General features: G+C 44.4%; 1 protein-coding gene across 2 annotated transcripts in view; it reads right to left on the reverse strand.

The window, feature by feature from the left end:
- The window catches only part of fsip1 (fibrous sheath interacting protein 1), a 942,743-nt gene that overhangs the window by 844,512 nt on the left and 76,295 nt on the right, over positions 1 to 21,936 (reverse strand). For both annotated transcript variants that reach the window (XM_086003505.1, XM_086003506.1), the window contains 2 exons: positions 17,973 to 18,109; positions 17,612 to 17,713 (listed from right to left, as the gene is read on the reverse strand). In XM_086003505.1, the coding sequence (XP_085859631.1) occupies positions 17,612 to 17,713; positions 17,973 to 18,109 (239 nt within the window). The remainder of the gene's footprint in view (positions 1 to 17,611; positions 17,714 to 17,972; positions 18,110 to 21,936) is intronic.

Genomic DNA, 21,936 nt, shown 5'->3' on the forward strand with positions numbered 1-21,936 from the left:
GTGCGCTTACTTCTGCTGACGCTGCACCCTCAGAGGTTGGAGCTTCCTCTGAGGAGTCTGGCTGCACAGCCTCTTCCTCCTCCACAGTGAGGACGGGGGCTCTGGATGGTACTGTGGGGGAGTAAAGGAAGGAGTTAGAGATATAATGCCAAGGTTCCTCTGGTGACTCCCAGCGAGTTGGCATCTGCTGACACCTGCATCCATGCAGCATTGGTCTCAGTGGGAGGCCTCTTCCTCCCTGACCTAGGGAAGAGGACCTCCCTGTGGGCCCTAACCCCATCCAATAATGCCTGCAGTGAAGCCTCGTCGAATCTGAAGGCAGCTCGGGGTCTGGCACTGGCCACAGCTGCTGCAGGCTCCTTATGCCATCCTGTATGGTTCATTTGGAAGCCTTCAGAGGATGCAGTGCTTGCCATGGACCTTGAAAGCACCACAAATGATGACATCATACTGTGGGGATTTCTGACTCGATTTAGACAATTAGCAAGGCTTCCCATATGCTGGGAATTAATTGGCCAATTGAGGGAAAATTGCGTGGGGCTGGCTGACACTTTTTTATGTGTGTCAGAAACCCCACATTCGGGGAAATCCGACCATTTCCCACACAAGCCGAAAATCGGGCCCATAGAGTCAACGTTTCAGGTCGAAACCCTTTGTCAGGGCTATCTTTGTACAATGTAGCTTTTTACTCTTGATCCCGAGCCAAAGTAGGGGGGGCAGTAAATAATTAATTCCCAACCATTGCTACCTATTCCAACCCCTTCCCAGCTGCTCTCAAGCTAAAGCAAATGGTGCATCGCCTCGGTGCCTTGTTTGCCCCAAAGTTGAGCTTCGAACCCCATATCCTATCCATCACCAAGACTGCATACTTTCACCTTCACATTACCTATTTTCACCCACACATCACCCCCACTGTCTTCAAAGTTCTTCAAAAAAAATCCAACTTCTTCGAAACCGCTCTGCCCACATCCTGTGCCATCATCCTGCAACCTTCAGTAACTCCCTGTTCTCTAGCACATGAAATTCAAAAGTATCTTCTTTATTTATAAATCCCTTTGTGGAATTGAATCACTTAACTCACTAATGTTAGTCAGTCTGATGATCCCATCCCATGCCCTTCAGCCCTCTGGTCACTTGTGTGTCCTCTCCTCCATCCATTGGTGGTGAAGTCTTCAGCCAACCTAGTCCTAGACTCTAGAACTTTACTGTCTTGCTACTTCTCTCCACACCTTTAAAAGCCTTAGCAAAATCTTTCTATTCAATCATGTTTTCAATCGCCTCTCCTAACTGTCCCACCAGTATTCAATGTCCTTATTTTCCTACGTGAAGTGCCTTGGGACATTTTCTAATCTTTAGGGCTAATTAAGTGTTGTTGATAAAATGAGTTGTTATTAATTAAATAAGCAAAGAGCAAACATAACTACATCTGGACAAATCAAGCCGTTGAATACAGTTGGATCTGTGAGGCCAATGAGAAAGCTAGATATAACTTAAGGATACAACAATGTTAAAAGAAAACCACAAGAAATGGAAATCTGTACCATCTGCTGTCAAATACATGATGTACATGTACTCCTCTGACAAATCACATCATGAGGATAGCATTGCAACAACAAAGGAAAAATGGAGGCCCATGGCAGAATTAGTGATGTGACCAATAATGGCTTTAATCCATTCACCAACATAATCAAAGATCTTGTCAACACTGTTAATGGTGAAACCACTTGAGGGGGCGTAATGTTAAGTCTTTTTGATGCAAAGAACACAGGGCGACAGCACTTTACAATTATCTGTCAAGAGCATGTCAGATTTAATTAACATTAAAAAGAATTCCCAAATGGGAGTCTTCAGCTCTTAAAGCTGAATTCCCTTCCGCACGTAAAAAAATGGAAAAAGTGCTTCAGCACCAACACAAATGGCTCAGCATGCCAGGGAAGGGGCACCCAGTGTCTCACACACAGCACTCCAGCTTTGTGCAGGGGGTCAACAATGCAAGAGAGGTCCTCTACCCACAGGGGCCAGGAGGCCCTCCAGAAAGAGCAATGTGGGACCACATCCCCAAGGCCGTCACTGCCAGCAGTGTTGCCCCCGCCACCTGGCTCCTATGCCCAAATAAGCTTCATGACCTCAGACCACTGGTCAAGGTCAGTAAATGCATCTTCAAAAGCCGTCTCCTACCAACTGAATCACTAACCTCTCACACTTCTCAATACATGACTCTGCCCCATGCCACCCACCAGCAATCTGTACCAATCACGAGACACAACCCCATTCCGAGCCGAGCCTCACCCCTTTGGAGGAGACGGTGCTGGCCATTCTTGGCAGGGGCATGGCTGAGCCATTGGCCAGCAGGGGGGCAGAAAGGATACAAGATGCTGGTATCCTCATACGTTATCCTCCTTCTCGCATGTATCTCTAGCTTTCCCGCCCTCCCCTCACCACAACTCAAACCTTGCGCCTTCCTCATTTCACACACCCAAGAAATTCAGCCTGCCCAGCCAGTGATTGACCAAGAAGAGGGAGAGGGGAGTGAAGAAGAAGAAGATACACATTCACTCGATTTCACACTCCCAGCCACCAGCTCCTCAAGGTCAACCAGCAAGGCCATTTGCAGTGTCCCCCCACTGAAAGTCAGCAGCCTTCCACCAGCCGTGCTGCAGCCACTGGGGTAGCACTGTGTGACATCAGCAGGATAGGCAAAGGCACACACAAGACTGTCACTAAGAGAACGCATAAGGGTGATGAGTAGATTTCTTGATGTCATGTTGGATAGATAGATGTACAAAGTTGGATTGGAAAGTTTGCTTTGTGGTGGCTTTTATTTCAGCATCATGGCCATGAGGACGCTGTGATGGTCAGTAACAGAGGAAAGGTACAGTGTGGGGTTAATGTTGAAAGGGTCACTGGTACCGCAGGCAGATGATTCCATCCCGGATATCCCGGCCAGAAAGGGGCTGTCTGGGTTGCATCCTTCCTTCTGATTCCACCGCTTCTGCTTCCTCCTCTTCTGCGTCTTCCTCTTCCCTCTGTGAGCAAATGTTGGAAATACTTAGCAGGTCAGGCAGCATCTCGATCTGAGACGTGAACTCTGTTTCTCTCTCCACGGATGTTGCCTAACCTGCTGAGTAATTGCAGCATTTTCTGTCTTCTCAGAGGCCTTCCTTTACCATTCGAGGCCTTGCAAGCATCCAGCAGCACTCCCTACACACTTAAAAATCTTTTAACATGTATTGCAGCAAGCCACTACTTCAAGAAAATTTTTTAAATCCTGTCCAAAAGCTTAAATGCAAACTTACCTGAAAGATGTGTGTGTCCCTTTAAGAGGTGCTGACAGCGCCTCAGTGAGTCCGCTGAACACTGTGTCAGAGCCAGCGGAACTCAGTGCAGAGTCCAAGTTCACCAAGGTGACGTTAAGTCAGCGTGCATCGCCTCGCCCCGATTTAAATCTGCAGGGCCATCGATCTTACCGGCAGCACTGCTGGGCCTCGGAAAATGACAAACGCCACCGTACTAGCTGGCAAAAGAGCAGCTTGTTGCCAGCTTAAAGCCCCCAAATTTTTAGCCCTATATCTTTAGTCATCCAGGGAGCTCTAGCTTTGGATGCCCTTCTTTTCCCCCTCGTGTGAATGTCTTTAGTCTGCTCCTGAACTATCTCCTCTTTGAAGGCCTTGTAAAAATATACCGTTTGACTGAATCTAAAGTGACCAAATGTACCGACAAGCTTTGAGGGCAAGAGACTGCTTGGCTAAAACGTTTGTAAAATAAGTGATGTGCTTGCAAGCTGGTTTTTTCCGCCAAAAGATAAGATCTTGAAAATTCTGTGAGAACCAGGAGTCAACCCTCAGATGTAAAAACAACGACTTTCTCCAACTCCTGAACATCTGGCCTTGGTTAACTAAGCGTCAAAACAGATAGGAAAGAAAGTGAGAGAGAGAAAACAACGCTATTCACACAGTTTGAGACACGAATGCTGTGGGCGAGTTGCCAAGTTTTGGGGTATAAAGATGCTGTAAAATGACCACTCGTGGCTGCAGTCAAAGGCAATTTGGTCAGTTGCCAGTTAAAGTCATACGTCTAGTCATCGCTGAATTGACCTCTCACTGTTGTTAGTACGTATGTGGTTGCTTATGATCACTTGAGCTTAAAGTAAATGATTTAGATTCGTGCGTGCTTGCTTGTAATAAGTAAATGAATTGAGTACAGTTTGTATTTGGTACTTACTTGTAACCTCTTGCTGATTTTAAGTAAAGAATAGTTTACCCTGTAATCTTTGTCTCGAGTTGTCTGTTCCGCGGGTCTGAACTCTATAAACTGTCAATCTGAATGTCTTACACCTCCCATTGCTCTTTTACTGTTTTACCTGCCAATCTTTGATTCCAATCTAACTGGGCCAGATCCCTTTTCAACTTACTGAAATTAGTCCTTCTTCAGTTGAGTATCTTCACATTTGATTTTTCCTTGTCCTTTTCCATAACTACTCTAAACAATGATATTGTGATCATTATTTCCCAAATGCTGTCCCACTGAAAATATACTCCAACTTGCCCCACTTCATTCCCCAGAACTAGATCCAGCACTGCTTCCTTCCTCATTGGGCTGGAAACATACTGATCAAGGATGTTCTCTTGTACACATTTCAAGAATTGCTCCCTCTCTTTGCCCTTTACACTGTTATTTTCCCAGTCTATGTTAGGATAATTGAAGTCCCCCATTATCACTACTCTGTAGTTCTTGCATCTTTCTGCAATTTGCCTGCCAATTTATCTCTTTCCCACTATTTGGTGGCCTATAGTATACAATGTAATAGCTCCTTTATTGTTCCTTAATTCTAACTAAATAGATCAGAAGTGGGCAAAATACGGTCCAATGGAATCTATCCGGCCCACACAGTGGTTCTCAAATTGGGGTCCTAAATCTCACGATTTAAAAAAAAAATGCACTGATTTGCGCATGCGCATATATTTTCCCCGCATGCACAAATCGCCGTGTTTTTTTTCAATTCTGAGATTTGCGCGTCTCTGGATTCACAAGGTAAGTAGATTACCTTGGGTTGCTGTTCTAGCACTTGATCACGGATAATCATGGCAAAATTTGCACATTTGGCTGGACATTATTACCTGCATGGGTTTGCACACCGTCCTTAACTTGAGCAGAAAGTTAGACTGCAGTATTACTTACCCGCGTGCTTAATTCATGTACTAAGTTGTTATGTAAAATTCAATCAAGTGGGTTGAGAGGATGCTATTCTCAATTGCAGCTATAATGAAACACAATAAAAGATGGCTTTATCAGAATACACACTGACTTGAAAGTCAAGTCAGTGTGTCATTTGTACCTATGATGCTGGGATTGGTATAGTTTGGGGATTTCTTAGTAACTCATTTGTCTGTATCATGCATCCATAACGGATTAACCGTTGCTGAGTATATTTATTTTGATTCAAATATAGTTTAATTTTGGCACAAGTTAAGTAAGATCTTTTTCTCTCTCCCCTTCCTAATTTCCCTCATTGCTGAGATCCTGACATCACAGCAGCAGTTCTAGGGTTGATTCCATGATCAAGTGGGGAGAGCCGAATTGCAGTCATCCCCAAGGCAAACCAGTGACATGTTCAGAAACACTCTGGCCCTGAATTTGCGATCCGTATGACGGCGTACTCTCCTTTGAAATTGACCGCAAGTTCGGGATTTTCGTATGTGCTTGTGCATGCACTAAATCCCGAACATGTGATCTGTCAACTTCCGAATAAAAAGATGCTTCGCTGCGATTTTCACCTCCTCATACAAATGAGCATGCTGACGAAAAGTTGGGCTAATTACCTACCTACTGTGAAATTATGTTGAAAATTTTTACGTCTGGTGCAAACAGGCACAGGAACCTTGTCACACAGCATAAGGGGGCCAGATGATCTGTAACAAGACAATGCTCTAATGGGAGATTTGTTTTAAGAGGTTATCATAATGAAGTGTTTGTAACTGCACTGAATAAGGCATTAAATGAGTGGTTTGTAACCTCTTTTTATGAGAAGTTAATAATCAATGTGCATGTGTTATCTATTCTTCTCACACTCGTTATTTTACTACAGGATCCCCAGGGTTTTCCCACTATTGTCCTTTTCTCTTCCCCACCCCCATGTTTAGCATATGTAAATATGGTAATAAATACTTGGTACAGAAACAGATTTATCTAACAAATATAAAGGTAGATGTGCTGCTACCCTTTCCAAACATTGCTGCTGTCACACAAAAAGGCCAATTTGTATTTAATCTCCCTTTCTCTTCCATATACGATATATCGATGGAGCTCTTTCTGTCCATTAGATGATTCGTATTGATAAACACATCTTGTATCCAGCAGACTAGGTTATTCATACTGAAAGAAAGGGATTGTGTCCATTATCCCAGCTGTGTTTTGCTTTTAGAAATAGTGGTAAAATCTTATCTTGATTATTGGGTAGAAAATAGCTTGATAAAATTGAACGAGACTAATATCACTGCTATGTTTTATTAACTGACTATTGTTTTATATACTTTAAATAATATGAAATACATCATTTCTATTCTATTTGTACAATGAACTATTTATTTCTGTAACTGAATGGCATGCATGTTTTAATAGCCTTTTAAATGACATGTGGGCAAATCAGCAATCTCCACTCTTTCCCGATTGACTAAGACTCAGGAAGTGAAAGGAGCACCGTGATACCATGTTTGCATACACACAACGGTGCGCTCCTGGGCTCCATGGGCATTACGCTGCGCACAACTCTGCAGCATTTGAAAGCAAGATCTCGAAAGGGGGTCCACACGAGGTAAGTGGGGACATCGGCAGCCTACTCCTTAGCTACGCTGCCGACCGTGAATTCAGGGCCTCTGCATTTATCTATTGGGCTCCTAGTCAATCAAAACCCTTGTCTACAAGTTGCCATAGTCGAATAAGTAAATTGTGTAGGAATCTGACATGCAAATTATACTAAATAACAACAGAAAATGCTGGAAAACTCAGCAGGCCAGGCAACATCCGTGGAGAGAAATTAGAGTCAACGTTTCGGGTCGAAACCCTTTTTCAAAACTGGAAAGGAAATGAAATAGATCAAAGGCAGGGCTGCGATGGAACAAAAGAAGTAAAGAGACATTAAGAGGTATTCAAAACCAGATGAGATGGTAACAGGACAGTGGAGACAAAAGACGGCTCAGATTAGGTGTGAAGTGTACTGGCAGGATGAGAGACAGCTGCCATGTGGGAGAGAGAAAGAAAAGGAAAGGGGGGAAGGGAAAACCCAAAACAAAGGGGTGGAAAAAAAATATAAGTAAAAATGTAATGGGCGCCGAGGTTATGATCTGAAATTGTTGAACTCGATATTGAGTCCGGAAGGCTGCCAAGTGCCTAATCGGAAGATGAGGTGCTGTTCCTTGAGTTTACGTTGAGCTTCCGTGGAACAATGCAAGAGGCCAAGGACGGTGAGGTCCGAGTGGGAATGGAGCAGTGAATTAGGCACTTCAGATTAGGCACTTTGCAGCCTTCCGGACTCAATATCGAGTTCAACAATTTCAGATCATAACCTCAGCCCCTATTACATTTTTACTTATATTTTTTTCCACCCCTTTGTTTTGGGTTTTCCCTTCCCCCCCCCCTTTCCTTTTCTTTCTCTCTCCCACATGGCAGCTGTCTCTTATTCTGCCAATACACTTCACACCTAATCTGAGCCGTCTTTTGTCTCCACTGTCCTATTACCATCTCATCTGGTTTTGAATACCTCTTAATGTCTCTTTACTTCTTTTGTTCTATCGCAGCCCTGCCTTCGATCTATTTCATTTCCTTTCCAGTTTTGAAAAAGGGTTCACCCGAAACGTCGACTCTAATTTCTCTCCACGGATGTTGCCTGGCCTGCTGAGTTTTTCCAGCATTTTCTGTTGTTATTTCGGATTTCCAGCATCTGCAGTATTTTGCTATCGATGTAAATTATACTGTTGTTTCACCAAATACTTGTGCCTTGTGTCTGAAGTCTGTGATAATCCCAAGTGTCACTTTTATGCATTCTGAGTGAATACTGGATCCAAAATGTTACGTCCTGACTTTTGGTTTTGGCAATCGAAATTTTTTCTTTTAATTTGTTCTTGGGGTGTGTGCAACACTAGTAAGAAAACATTGAGGAGGGAATTTTGCCAGCCCTGGGGAGGCAGGTTTGGAGGTGGGACTGCCAGGAAAATGGCAGAATCTGGGAGCGGGTGCCCATCCCGCCCCCAACCTGCCTTCGTGCCATCTTCCCAGGAGGCGGGTATCCGACCCGCGCTGGGAGCCGCCTCCCCGAGGCAGGATGGGGATTACAGCCACTTAACTGCCTGTTAAAGGTAGTTAACAGGCAGTTAAGAGGATTATCCCCATTTTACCCCTGCAAGTACGGGTTTCCCGATGTCGTGAAACCCTGCCAGGGTCAGTGGGTCTGCGGAGGTGAGAGGGGTCCAAATATGCGCTGTGGAGATGAGCGATGGGTGCAAATGTGGAGAGGTAAGTATGTAAGGTGAGTGGAAAGTGATCGAAAATGTTTATTTACCTTTGTTTCTTCCTGTAGGCTTCAACCGTTGGGGAACTGGAGACACCAGCATCTTACCAGCAGAGATGACAGATGGCTGCTGCATTCTCCGATGCAACAGCCATCTGATTTCTGCTCAGCAGATAGGTTTGATGAGTCTTAAATACAATGACTCATCAAACAACAGAGAATGTCAGTGTTTGACAGCTTCACAGAGCTGTCAAACAACGACAATTCATCTGTCAAAGATTTTTGACAGATGAAACGTCATACGCTGACGTTCTCTGTCACCGGCTTTCCCTTAATTGGTCTGCTAAGCCCGCTGGGCGGGCTTAACAAGGTCAATCAAGGGAAAATAGTGTGGGTTGGCTAGATGTCGATGGAGGCGGGACTAAAACCCAACAAGTGGGAGTCCCACCTCCAAAAGCTTCCCATTGGCAAAATCCAGCCCTTATTGCCCATTCCTAGTCGCTGTGAGGGCATTAAAAGTCAATAACATAATATGGGACTGGACTTGCATGTAAATTTTACAGCAGATGTCAAGTAACTAGTTTTACAGTTTTAATTATAGTATAATATCAATGGCTAAAATAAGTTTTGGGTAAGCCTGTATCATGTTCGTTAGCATGTTAATAAGTGTTGTTATATTTATTAAGTGTGGAAATGACATGAAGGGTTCTTTATACAATAAATGCCATAACAAATTTTCATGGTAGCTGTTGTTAACACAATTCATTTTGTGTGTGCTGCCCTCAACAGCTCACCAAAACTTGCTAAGTAGCCCTCCAGCTCAAATAATTGCCCACCCCTGAAATAGATTCTGTCTTTGAAGCCTCAAGTACAATATCCCTTTCCAGTGCTGTAACAGTATCTTTGATCAATACTGCCATCCACCCCACTCCTTTTTTTTCTTCCCCATCTTTCCTGAATACATTGTAGCCAGGAATATTAAGGGCCCAATCCTCCCCTTATTTGAGCCAGGTCTCAGTTATTGCCACTATTTCATAAACCCATGTGGCTACTTGTGCCTGCAGCTCACCAACCTTATTTACCACATCGTGCATTTATACATGTGCACGCTAAACACATCTTAGTCTGCTTTGCATTCCCTGCCCCCCACCCCTACCTGTCTGATCTCACCTATGTCTGAACTACTCTTTATTCTAATGCTGTCTGGCTTTCCCAGTCCTCTGTGCACCTTGTATCTCCTCTCTAATGCTTCATCCTGGTGCCCCTTCTCCTGCCAAATTAGTTTAAACCCTCCTCCACAATACTAGTTAACGTCCCCGCAAGGACATTGGTCCCAGCCCTGTTGAGATGCAACCCGTCCATCTTGTACAGGTCCCTCCTATCTTGGAACTGGTCCCAATGCCCCAGGAATCTGAAGCCCTCCCTCCTGCCCCATTTCTCCAGCCATGCATTAACCTGTCTTATCTTGCGTTTCCTATACTCATTAGCACGTGGCACTGGAAGCAATCTGGAGATTACTACATTTGCGGTCCTGTCTTTAACTTCCTCCCTAGCTCCTGAAACTCTGTCTGTAGGACCTCAACCCTTTTCCTACCAATTTCATTGGTTCCAACATAGGCCACGACTTCTGGCTGTTCCTCTTTCCCCTGTAAAATGTTTACACCCATTCAGTATACCTTGAGTATTGTGTGCAGTTTTGGTCGCCTTACCTGAGGAAGGACGTTCTTGCCATGGAAGGAGTGCAGCGAAGATTCACCAGGCTGATACCTGGGATGGCAGGAATGACCTATGAGGAGAGATTGTGTCGATTGGGCTTATACTCACTGGAGTTTAGAAGATTGAGAGGGGATCTCATCGAAACTTATAAAATTCTGTCAGGCCTGGACAGACTAGATGCAGGAAGGATGTTTATGATGGTCGGGGAGTCCAGAACCAGGGGTCATAGTCTAAGGATAAGGGGTAAACCATTTAGGACTGAAATGAGGAGGAATTTCTTCACCCAGAGAGTGGTGAACCTGTGGAATTCTCTGCCACAGAGGGCGGTGGAGGCCAGTTCATTAAATATATTCAAAAAAGAGTTGGATATATTTCTTAAGGCTAAAGGGATCAAGGGATATGGGGAGAAGGCAGGGACAGGGTACTGAATTTGGATGATCAGCCATGATCTCATTGAATGGCGGAGCAGGCTCGAAGGGCCGAATGGCCTACTCCTGCTCCTATCTTCTATGTTTCTATATTTACCCTGGCACCAGTGAGGCATTCTATCCTGGATTCCTGAGGATTTTAGTCTATTTAGTAGTCTTTCAAATGTTCCTTTGTTGAAGGCTTGCTGGAAGTCCAAATAAAGTGTATGGTAGGGACTTCCATAATATATTCAATTCAAAATGAACTGGGAAAAAATTATGGAAACTTTCTCCTTGGTAGGCTCAAGTAGAAATAACGGTCCTAAACATCTGGGTCTGAAACAGGACAGAAAGAAATTATAGGAACTACAAAAAGATAAAAGAATGAAGAGAACAGAGGTTCAATGAGGAAGGAGAAAGAGATTCTGGATTCAGGCTGCTTTACACTCCAATTGCAGTGTTCATGTGAAGCAAAACCACTTTGCACCAATACTACAGTTCCAAATGTATTCTTATAAATTCTGCCAAGTCACAAATTATGTTGTTTGAGGGATCTAAACTATCATGCAGTGTGCTCTGTGATTCTCAATTATGTCCAGGGACGACCGTCAGGTTTGCGTGTGTTTCCTTGAGTCTATAACCACCAATGAAAGTGTGCAGACAGGGATCATTAGTAGAGATGAGTTATCCATGTCCCACAGGAGGGGGCTGGGAGTACAATATATTTACTCACTTGTTTCAATATATTTTCTTTGTGAAACCTCCCAAATGATAACTTATCTCCTATTTTGAATATCTTTTGAGGGTTGCAGTGCTGACCAGTACTGGGATTGCTTCAACCAGAAACTCTAAGCTAGGGGATCCCTGTCGGAGCGGAGTCCCAAGTTACTAGATCGATACTTACTAACTTGGAGATTGGGTGCAATCTACCCAGGCCACTGACTCCATCCCCTCCCCAGCCACTGTGTCATGCTGAACCAGACATTTCAAAACCTCAATATCCTGTTTGACCCTGAACTGAGCTTCCAACCCCATGTCTTCACCATCACAAAGACTTCCATCTCTAACATTGTTTGCTATGCCCCCACTTCAGCTCATCTGCTGCTGAAACCCTCATTCACACCTGTCACCTCTAGACTTGATCAGTCGAATGTTCTGACAGCCCTACACCCACCCCCTGAACTCTCTATTCCTCTGAATCCTACCTTTTGTGCACACCCTTCCTTTAACATTGGTGGCCATTAATTCAGATATGTAGGTCCCACTCTGGAATTTCCTCCCTAAATCCACCAGCCTATCCTCTCCACCTCCCTCAAGATCATCCTTAAAACCCACCTCTTTGACCAACCATTTGATCACCCCTCCTAATCCTTATTTGGTTTGGCATCTAATCTTCTTCAAGCCTCTGTAAAGCACTTGATACATTTTTTTAAATTAAAGACACTACATCTTTTGTTGATCTACATAGAATTGAACGCCAATGTTGACAATGTCACAGTGACAAGATTCTTTAGACGCTCATGAACTCTCAATACTGAAGCATAAGAGTCCTTGATGCTGATCACTGTCTTGACTTCTGGTTGATTTTTGCCTTTTTATTTTATTTTTAAGACCATTTAGGCAGCACAGGTTGTTAGTGTTACTGTACAATCAGAAGAGCATAGCTTTCTTTCTTTTGTATGCTTGTGGTGAAACGGGCAACAAAAAGAGCAACAAGGAAGTACTTTATACAATAGCAAAATACTGCGGATGCTGGAAATCTGAAATAACAACAGAAAATGCTGGAAATACTCAGCAGGCCAGGCAGAATCCGTGGAGAGAGAAACAGAGTTAACGTTTCAGGTCTGGGACCCTTCATCAGAACTGGAAAAAGCTGGAAATGTAACAGATATTAAGCAGGTGCAGAGACCGGGGGGGGGGTGGAAGGAAGGAATTGAAGGAACATACTGTGAAAATGTTGCAAATGGTAATGGCAAAATCATACTGCATGAAAAATGGGGGCAGGGATTATTATCTGAAATTGTTGAACTCGATATTGAGTCCGGAAGGCTGTAAAATGCCTAATCGAAAGATGAGGTGCTGTTCCTCGAGCTTACGTTGAGCTTCATTGGAACAATGTAATAGGCCGAGGACAGAGAGATCAGAGTGGGAGTGAAGCAGAGAATTAAAGTGACAGGCAACCGGAAGCTCAGGGTCACCCTTACGGACTGAACGGAAGTGTTCCGCAAAGCGGTCGCCCAATCTGTGTTTGGTCTCCCTAATGTAGAGGAGACCGCATCGTCAGCAGCGAATACAGTATATTAAATTGCAAGAAGTACAAGTAAATCGCTGTTTCACCTGGAAGGGGTGTTTGGGGCCCTGGACAGTGGGAAGGGAGGAGGTAAAAGGGCATGTGTTGCATCTCCTGCGCTTGCACGGGAAGGTGCCAGATGAAGGAGAAGGGCTGTTGGGGGTGATTGAGGAGTGGACCAGGGTGTCGCGGAGGGAGCAGTCCCTTCGGAATGCTGAAAGGGGAGGTGAGGGGAAGATGTGTTTGGTGGTGGGATCACGTTGGAGGTGGCAGAAATGGCGGAGGATGATCTGTTGAATGTGGAGGCTGGTGGGGTGAAAGGTGAGGACAAGGGGAACCCTATCATGGTTCTGGGAGGGAGGGGAAGGGATGAGAGCAGAAGTGCGGGAAATAGAACGGACACGGTCAAGGGCCGTGTCAACCACAGTAGAGGGGAATCCTCGGTTGAGGAAAAAGGAAGACATGTCGGAAGCACTGGTACGGAAGGTGGCATCGTCAGAACAGATGCGGTAGAGACGGAGAAACTGGGAGAATGGAATAGAGTCCTTACAGGAAGCGGGGTGGGAGGAAGTATAGTCCAGGTAGCTGTGGGAGTCGGTGGGCTTGTAGTGGATGTTTGTCGAAAGCCGATCGCCAGAAATGGAGACAGAGAAGTCAAGGAAGGGAAAGGAAGAGTCGGAGATGGACCATGTGATGGTGAGGGAAGGGTGGAAATTGGAAGAAAAGTGAATGAACTTATCTAGTTCAGGGCGAGAGCAGGAAACGGCACCAATACAGTCATCGATGTACCGGAAAAAGAGGTGAGGGAGGGGACCCGAGTAGGACTGGAACAAAGAGTGTTCCACATATCCCATGAACAGGCAGGCATAGCTCGGGCCCATGCGGGTTCCCATAGCAACACCTTTAATTTGGAGGAAGTGAGTGGAGTCAAAGAAGTTGTTCAATGTGAGAACAAGTTCAGCCTGGCGGAGGAGGGTGGTGGTGGATGGGGACTGGTTGGGCTTCTGTTCAAGGAAGAAACGGAGCTCCCGAAGGCCGTCCTGGTGGGGGATGGAGGTGTAGAGGGATTGGACGTCCATAGTGAAAAGGAGACGGTTGGGGCCAGGAAACTGTTAAAGTGACGGAGGGCATCGGAAGAGTCGCGAATGTAGGTGGGAAGAGACTGGACAAGGGGAGAAAAAATAGAGTCAAGATAGGAAGAGATAAGTTCCGTGGGGCAAGAACAGGCTGAAACAATGGGTCTACCAGGGCAGTCCTGTTTGTGGATCTTGGGAAGGAGGTAGAAGCGGGCTGTGCGGGGTTGGGGGACTATGAGATTGGCGGTCATGGAGGGAAGATCTCCAGAGGAGATGAGGTCTTGGAAACACTTTGCTTAGTAATGATCAACATCAACATCTAGTGAGAAACCAAACAAAGAAACACAAAAATCCAGACAGATTAATTAGCAGAATGTTTGATGCTCCGTCTTGACTAATTTAACCTACTCCTGTAGAGAGGCTGAAGACTTTGTCCCAAAGTTTTGGTGAGAAGAAATCTGAGACAAGGAGCAAAGAACCTTTAACTGGGGGAAAAAAACAAATTGGCACTATGGTGCAAGTCTTGGGCCTTTATATAACACTAGAGGAGTCTATGAGGGAGAAATTCAACATCATTGCGCCCATTTTTTGGGCATGAAATCAACATTGGGCGGGGGCTAAATTCGAGTCCCGATTTCCCACATCCAATCTCCCCCAGAAGTGTGCCAGATGTTAAATTGGAAGCTGGCAACTTTTAGATGGGCAGGGTGCCCGTTTGAAACAGGTGTTAGGCAGCCTGCATATGCAAATAGAGGTACTTATGTCAGTTGTAGAACCCCGATTTAAATTTGTGTACAAATGGGCATCCAGGTCTTGAGCGGCCTAACCAGCAGTCCTTATAAGGGTTGTTGGAGTCCATTCAAAAAAGGTAAGAAAAATTAATTACAATTCTGTGGAACCAGGAGGAGCAAGAGTGCTCCCCCTGTCTCCACAAAAATACAGAAGCCTGCCTGCCTGGGCCTGCCCCCCTCTACTTATCCTCCCTCCCCCAGGCCTACCTGAAGGGTGGCTCGGCATTGAAGCTGTCCGAATTTGTCAGTCCTCGACCGCGAGCTGCATCAGGACACCCCATTGGTGTCTGCAGCTCACCAGTTTAATGCAAATGAGGTCAGGGGCCTAATTTTGATCGAGCTTCATGCCGCCAGGGACTAACGCACAAAGCAATCGCTTCGCTGACTTGCCACCCGCTCTGGGTGCAAGTCCAATTTCTCGGCCTATATGCGTGACACAGCCTATCTGCAATATATCAGGATATCATTTTCATTGGTGCATTCAAGATGTGGTTTCACCCAAAACTATCCCACAAGGCTATAATTCTATATGTGTTGGATATGGAATGAAGAAATCACATTTTCAATAAACTGAAAAAAACTTTCCAAATCTAAATGATTCTTAGTCCAGGTTAGAGTTTTTTCCATCTGAATTGTTTTAAATATGTTGCATACCATAAAAGCACAAAATATAGCACCCACCCAAGAAAATGGAGTGTAATAATCAAACTAGTTTGAAAAATGTATGGGATTTCTAAGTGAGGAAAGTTCCTAACTGGATTATTTCAAACTTACATAAAATAGCTGCATATTTCAAAAGTTACTACTTTATCAGAATGGAATCAGCTCTAATACAGACAAATTGTGTATCTCGCTTCTCAGAAAGAGGTCATGTAATTTCTTAATCTTTCTGTTTCCATTCTCTTCCTTTCTGTCTTATCTTTTTATGGGGCTGTGCCTCTACACTCCCTCTGCTCTGCATAAGAACAGAGTGTAGGAGTGTAATGATGCTCTGGAAGATCCTATTCATGCTCTCCACACTTCAATCCAAGGCTGAGGAGATGTTAGACCCCAAAGCCACGATGGTGCTCCTAGCGAAGCTGTCACCACAGGCTCCATCATTGTGGGCCCCACTGCAGTGTTCATCAAGCTGACCACTCGCTCCATGGTTGACTGTATAGTCTCAATGCCATGCTGGACGATCCCACCTGTGCTAGAGAAGAGATCCTCCATGCTCCCTGTCATTGTGCAGACGCCTGATGGCAGGCTGCCCAGTGCACTTAAAAAGTCCTGGTCTATTGAGATCAGTCTTTGAATGTTGGCTGCTCCCTCGATATATTTGTGCCCTTGAGATCTTCATTTGTGCCTAATGTACCAAGGCCAAGATGCGAGCTCTCTCTCTGGCAAGCTGCTTCCTGGGCCGTCTCATCCCCCCTGCTTATGCACCATCACACTAGTGCTCGGTGAGTCTCCCAGGGCAGACCCTTCTAGCCTATCCTCTACAGAACACGTAGTGCCAGTCTCTGAGCAGCTGCTTGCTAAAGTGAGGTCGAGTGCCGCCATGTCATGCTTTCTGCCAGTTCCTCAGCATCTGGGCGCGCTTTATTTTCTTGACCTGAAAGGGACGAGGGGGACAAGGATTAGCATTTAGTTTGAAAGATAAGCAGGCAAATGAGTGGCTGCTGAAAGCACTTGCACTTTGTCTATCCAAGTATGTGAGGGGGAAATTTCAGTGAGAAGGGATTGTGTAAGATAGCCAAGAACCCCGCAGGATGCGTCCTCCAGTCACACCATGCTCCTGACGCGACCCATTCCCATAATCTGCATTACTTCTCCCTCAATAAGAGAGCAGACCTGAATGGATGTTCTCCCTATTCCTGTCCTCGCCTCCTCTCTATTATGGTTCACCAGCTAAAGCTGCAAGAGTGTTAGAGATGGCTTAGTGAGATGCTTTGAGGATGTGCATGCTAAGGTCGAATAGTGGTGCTGATGTGTGAAGGGGGGCAGAGGCGTGAGAAGGTGAAGGCAGTAAAAATTAGGAGAGTTGGAGCTGCAGAGAGTAGCATTAGGAGCAGAAGGAGGTGGAGTGAATTCTATTGCAGTGAATGGAGGAGAGTGCTGGTAATCAGGGAAAGGAAGAGTTTGGAATTCTAGGACTTCAGGTAGTGTCGGATTATATAGAGAGTGACATGAGATAGCAGTTAACAGTCTTACCTTAGAAACCCTGGTCAGATCATTGAACTTCTTCCTGCATTGCAGCCATGTTTTGGGGGCAATGCTCCTGGTCTGGTGCACTCTGCCGCCTGTATGTACTGGAGTGGAACAGCTTAGTGTGATACCTTCTTGCCAATTGGTGGGTTGAGGACATCACTTGTCCTGCTGATCTCCTCCACCAGGACCTCCAGTGCTGCATCCGAGAAGCGAGGGGGCCCTTAAAACTTCTCCTTGGCCTTCCATATCCTGAATTACCTGCAGCCAAAGTGTACCTTACCCAGTTCATGTGTCAGTCTGTATTCAGTTGATCTCAGCAGCAATAAATGAATTACAATTAGCCTCAGCACCCATGAGTTGAAGAAGTGAAAATTGGCATTGGTTTCCACTCCTGATTGCTATCCAAAAGACTGTTATTGTGGGAAGTGTTCAATGAAGACAGGATTGGGCTATGATGCCTTCTAATGGTTATGCATTCAGCTAAAAATCAGTGTTGATGCTCACACATAAAGAATGGTTATTCCATTGAGGTACCAAAAGACAAAACGCACCCACTGAACCGTATCACAACAAGCAGTCAAGATTAGTTTTGCTATAGAGGAATGCAAAACGCTAATATGTTGAACAGCTCGTCTTACTTCATTGTTCGATGACTCAACATCAACATTGTTCAATAGTTCTGCTAGTCTTCTTTTCTCATCATCAGTCAGCAGCACCTGGTTCTTTGCTTCTTTAGCTAACTGCAAACATGAGTAATTAGTTATTAACATATTGGGCTCATGATCGAAAAATCTACTATTAACTTAAACTGGTTTAAAAAATACATAGGAAGCCAAAGTCAATTATGTATGTGATGAAAGGGAACTTGGCCGCATGCAATGAGTACATGAGCCATCAACAATTGATTCAACACCTATAAATATCAAGACAATGAGGTACTGTTGCAATCAACAACTATTCCACGTAAGATTGTGGTGAGATAGAAATAATTTCACATACCTCAATGTTCTTCTTAACAAAATCTTTAACTTTGATCCTATTCGGGGGGAACATTTGGTTCCTTGCGTCTTTGTTTTGGACAATTTTGGAGCTGGCATCTAAAGGCAAGTTAACTCCTTCAGCACTGCCTTGGTAGTCTGACAAGAAAACAAACAGTGTGTTGGCATTTATCGAACAGATTCCTGTCACCTACTGAGCTACTTCAACTCGAATGCATAAAATAATACACCACATCCTGCTCCAACCCTGATAGATGTGTAACCAGTTTGCCAATAAATTTCAGGTTTCGAATCAAGATTGCTGTAAATGGCAAGAAAACAGCAAATGTGCAGATCTACAAGCCACTTAAAAATACATTCAGTGATTTCCTCCTCAAAAAAAAGTAACTTCAATTTTCTACAAAATACATTTGGCCTCCATAAATGTAAAATGATCTCTGAAATTTGGGAGTGGAGCACCCATCTTTAGTATGATCATCATTAAAAAATAATAACGACATTTTAAGCGGATCAAAATTTTATATTTCATTCTTATATTTGGATCAGAAATGCCACACAAAGTGGAAAGATTTATTAGTAAATTGAAATTACTTACTGGCATCAAACACAATAACAACTTTACATAGTGCCTTTAATGTAGAAAAATGTCTCAAGGCCAGAGGTATAATTTTTTTTTAAAAAAAGGACTCAAACTAAGGAGATGATAATAGGAGGGGGTGACCAAAAATTTGATCAAAGAGGTGGATATTAAGGAGGGCATTAGAGAGGGAGGTGGAGAGGTGGCAAGATTTAGGGAGGGAATTTCAGAGCATGGGGTCTAGACAACTGAAGGCACGCTGCCAATGGAGAAATGAAGGGTGGGGGGATTGCAGAAAAGGTCAGAATTGGAGGAATGGAGAGTTTGGGGAGGTGGGGGGGGGGGTACTGGAGGAGGCTACAAAGATAGGGAGTGGCAAAACCATGAAGGGATTTAAACACAATAATGAGGCGTTGGGAGATCAGACTCCAAGTAGAAGATGGGTGAGCAGTATTTCATGTTGGATAGAATGACAGCAGAGTTTTGGATGAACTGAAATCTATGGAGGATAAAGGATGGGAGACTGGCCAGGAGAGCATTGGAATAGTCAAGCATTGAGGTGACAAAGGTATGTATGAGGGGTTTAGCAGCAGATTGACTGAGGTAGGGATGGAGGTGGGCGACATTACACAGGTGGAAGCAGACGGTCTTTATGATGGACAGGATATGGGAATGAAAACTCAGTTCTGGGTTGAATAGGATGCCAAGGTTGTGAACAGTCTGAGACAGTGGCCAGGAAAAGTGATGGACTCAATGACATGGGCACAGAGTTTGAGGCAGAGGCCAAAGACAATGGAGGAAATTGCAGCCAGTCCAATACTGCATGTTACATAAGAGTCTGACAACACAAACGGTGGAGAGGCTGAGAGAGGTGGTGGGGAAGTAGAGCTGGGTGTCACATGCATATATATGAAAGCTGGCCCCATGTCTACAGATAATGTTGCTAAGAGGCAACATGGAGGTGAGAAAGAGGAAGGGGCCGAGGATAGATCCATGTGGGACTACAGAGGTAACGGTACGGGAACAGGAAGAGAAGCCATTGACAGAGATTCTCTGGCTAAGGCTGGATAGGCAAGAGTGGAACCAAATGAGGGCAGTCCACTGACCTGGACAATGGAGGAGAGGCATTTAGAGGATGTTGTGGTCAATAGCGTCAGCTAAGTTGAGGAAGGATAATGCACCACAAACACAGAAACAGAGAAACATTTGTAAGCATGAGATTCAAACATGGAGTTGTGGGAAAGTTGGCACGGATTTGGGAAACAACAACATGCTCAAGAAAAGAAAAGGAGTGTTGGAGATGGGGCGGAGAGAGGGTTTTTTGAAAAAGGGAGTGATGATCACAGTTTTGAAATGGAGTGCGACAATGCCTGAGGAGAAGGAACCAGTTACATGTCAGCTAGTGTGGTTGCCAAATAGGGAATTTGGGTGATCAGCAGGTATAGTTGGAATGGGGTCCGAGGAGCAGAAGGTGGCTCTCATGGATAAAATGGGTTTGGAGAGGGCATAACATGAGATAAAGGAGAAACAAGTGGAAGACATGGATTCAGGGCTAAGGAGGGGTGGGGCAGCAGAGGCAGCTGAATGGATGTTCTCAATCTTATCTTAGTAACAAAGAGGTCAATGAGCTCCTCACATTTGTTATTGGAGGTGAGGATGTAGAGGGCAAAGGAGAAGGGTTTAAAGAGACAGTTGGAAGTGGAGAAAAGAAGTAGGGGGTTACCTTTATTCTCCAGGATGATCATAGAGTAGGGGGCTGTTTTGGCAGAAGAGAGAGAGGCCCAATAGCGCTTGAATACCAACAAAATCTAATGTGATTAGGAGCTTCACTGTGGTGATATCTATGATTTCCCACATTCTGCACTCCAGAATGCCTCCACTATAGGAAGAGAGTTGGTACGGCTCTTCGGCACCGCTAGTAGCCAGTTACAACAGCAGTATTGGTAAACACCTGGATGCAGGTTGCTTTATGGAGCATGACACAGGAAAATGTGAAAAAAACTGGTGTTTAGATAGAGAGATAGTACCATGACCAGAGCAAGTTTGAGATATTAATGAACTTGCTAGGATGGCAATAATGTAATGATGTTGTATGTTCTGAATGTCTAGATAGTAATTGATTTACTGTTTTGCAAGGTAGCAGGTGCTCCACTCAAAACTGAACTGTTGTTCAGTCAGGACCCTTCAGGTTACACTGTCGGTTTTTACAATGAGTTTAATGGGTAAAGGTACATCTCTCAAATGGATTAAAATTGCAATGCAAAACTGCCATAGGTATTTGACCGACCATGGTCTAGAAGTACAAAGGGTTATTTCACCCAGTCTCATTCTGCCATTCATGAAGCAAGATGTTACAATTAGAAGTATGTTTTTTATATGCATGAGCCAGCAGCTCACAATAAAGAGGGAAGCTCGCCATCTGTATCACATTTAAAAATTAAACTACCAAGATATATTTTTAAGTTAACTAGCTATACAGTTATATTTTTAAAAAAATCAGCATTCAAAATGCTATGCATTATGGTTATAATTACTGAGCTTGAAAGAGTCCATTGGCTTCCAAGAAAAGGAAAGTGAATTCTTTTGTATCCCAAAATATGTTTTATATATTTTCATGCATCAATGCCAAGGCTACTGACCTGTAGACTTATGATCTTATTTACATAGCTTTGCAACAATAATGCATTTATATAGCACCTTTAACGTTGGAAAACATCCCAAGGCACCTCACAGTAGCACTGTCAGATAAATACTGACGCCAAACTAAAGAAGGCAACATTAGGAGTCTTGGTCAAAGAGGCTGGCTTTAAGGAGCGTTTAAAAGGAGAAAACAGAGATGGAGAGACGGAGAGGTTTGAGGGAATTCCAGAGCTTAGGGCCTAGGCGACTGAAGGCTGCATGTCAATAGTGGGGCTAAAGGAGTTGGGGATGCACAAGAGGCCAAAGTTGGAGGAACACAGAGTTCTTGGTGGGGTACAGGGCTGGAGGAGGTTGCAGAGATAGAGAAGCACAAGGCCATGGAAGGATTTGAACACGAGGATGAAATTTTTTCCATCGAGGCGTTGGTGGACTGGGAGTACAGGGGTGACAGGTGAGCAGGACTTGGTGCAGGTTAGGATACGAGCAGAAGAATTTTTGAATGAGGTCAAGTTTATTGAGGGTGGAAGATGGCAAGGCCGCCAGAGTATTGGAGTATTTGAATCTGGAAGTAACAATAGATAAATTCAGTATAGTGCTCTGTGCAGAACCCAAGGATGCCCTCAAAAGGCCTTTTGAAGGGCATTGAACTTGTCAATCATTGTTTCTTTGGACTAACGCCACTCTTGATCAAGATTGAGAACAGAATTTGGCCAACAGAAAAGTGATTTGGAATCATTCTTGTGTAACT

This window comes from Somniosus microcephalus, chromosome 12, assembly GCF_052327205.1.
Source record: "Somniosus microcephalus isolate GS21.2 chromosome 12, FLI_Smic_1.0, whole genome shotgun sequence".
Taxonomy (NCBI): Eukaryota; Metazoa; Chordata; class Chondrichthyes; order Squaliformes; family Somniosidae; genus Somniosus; species Somniosus microcephalus.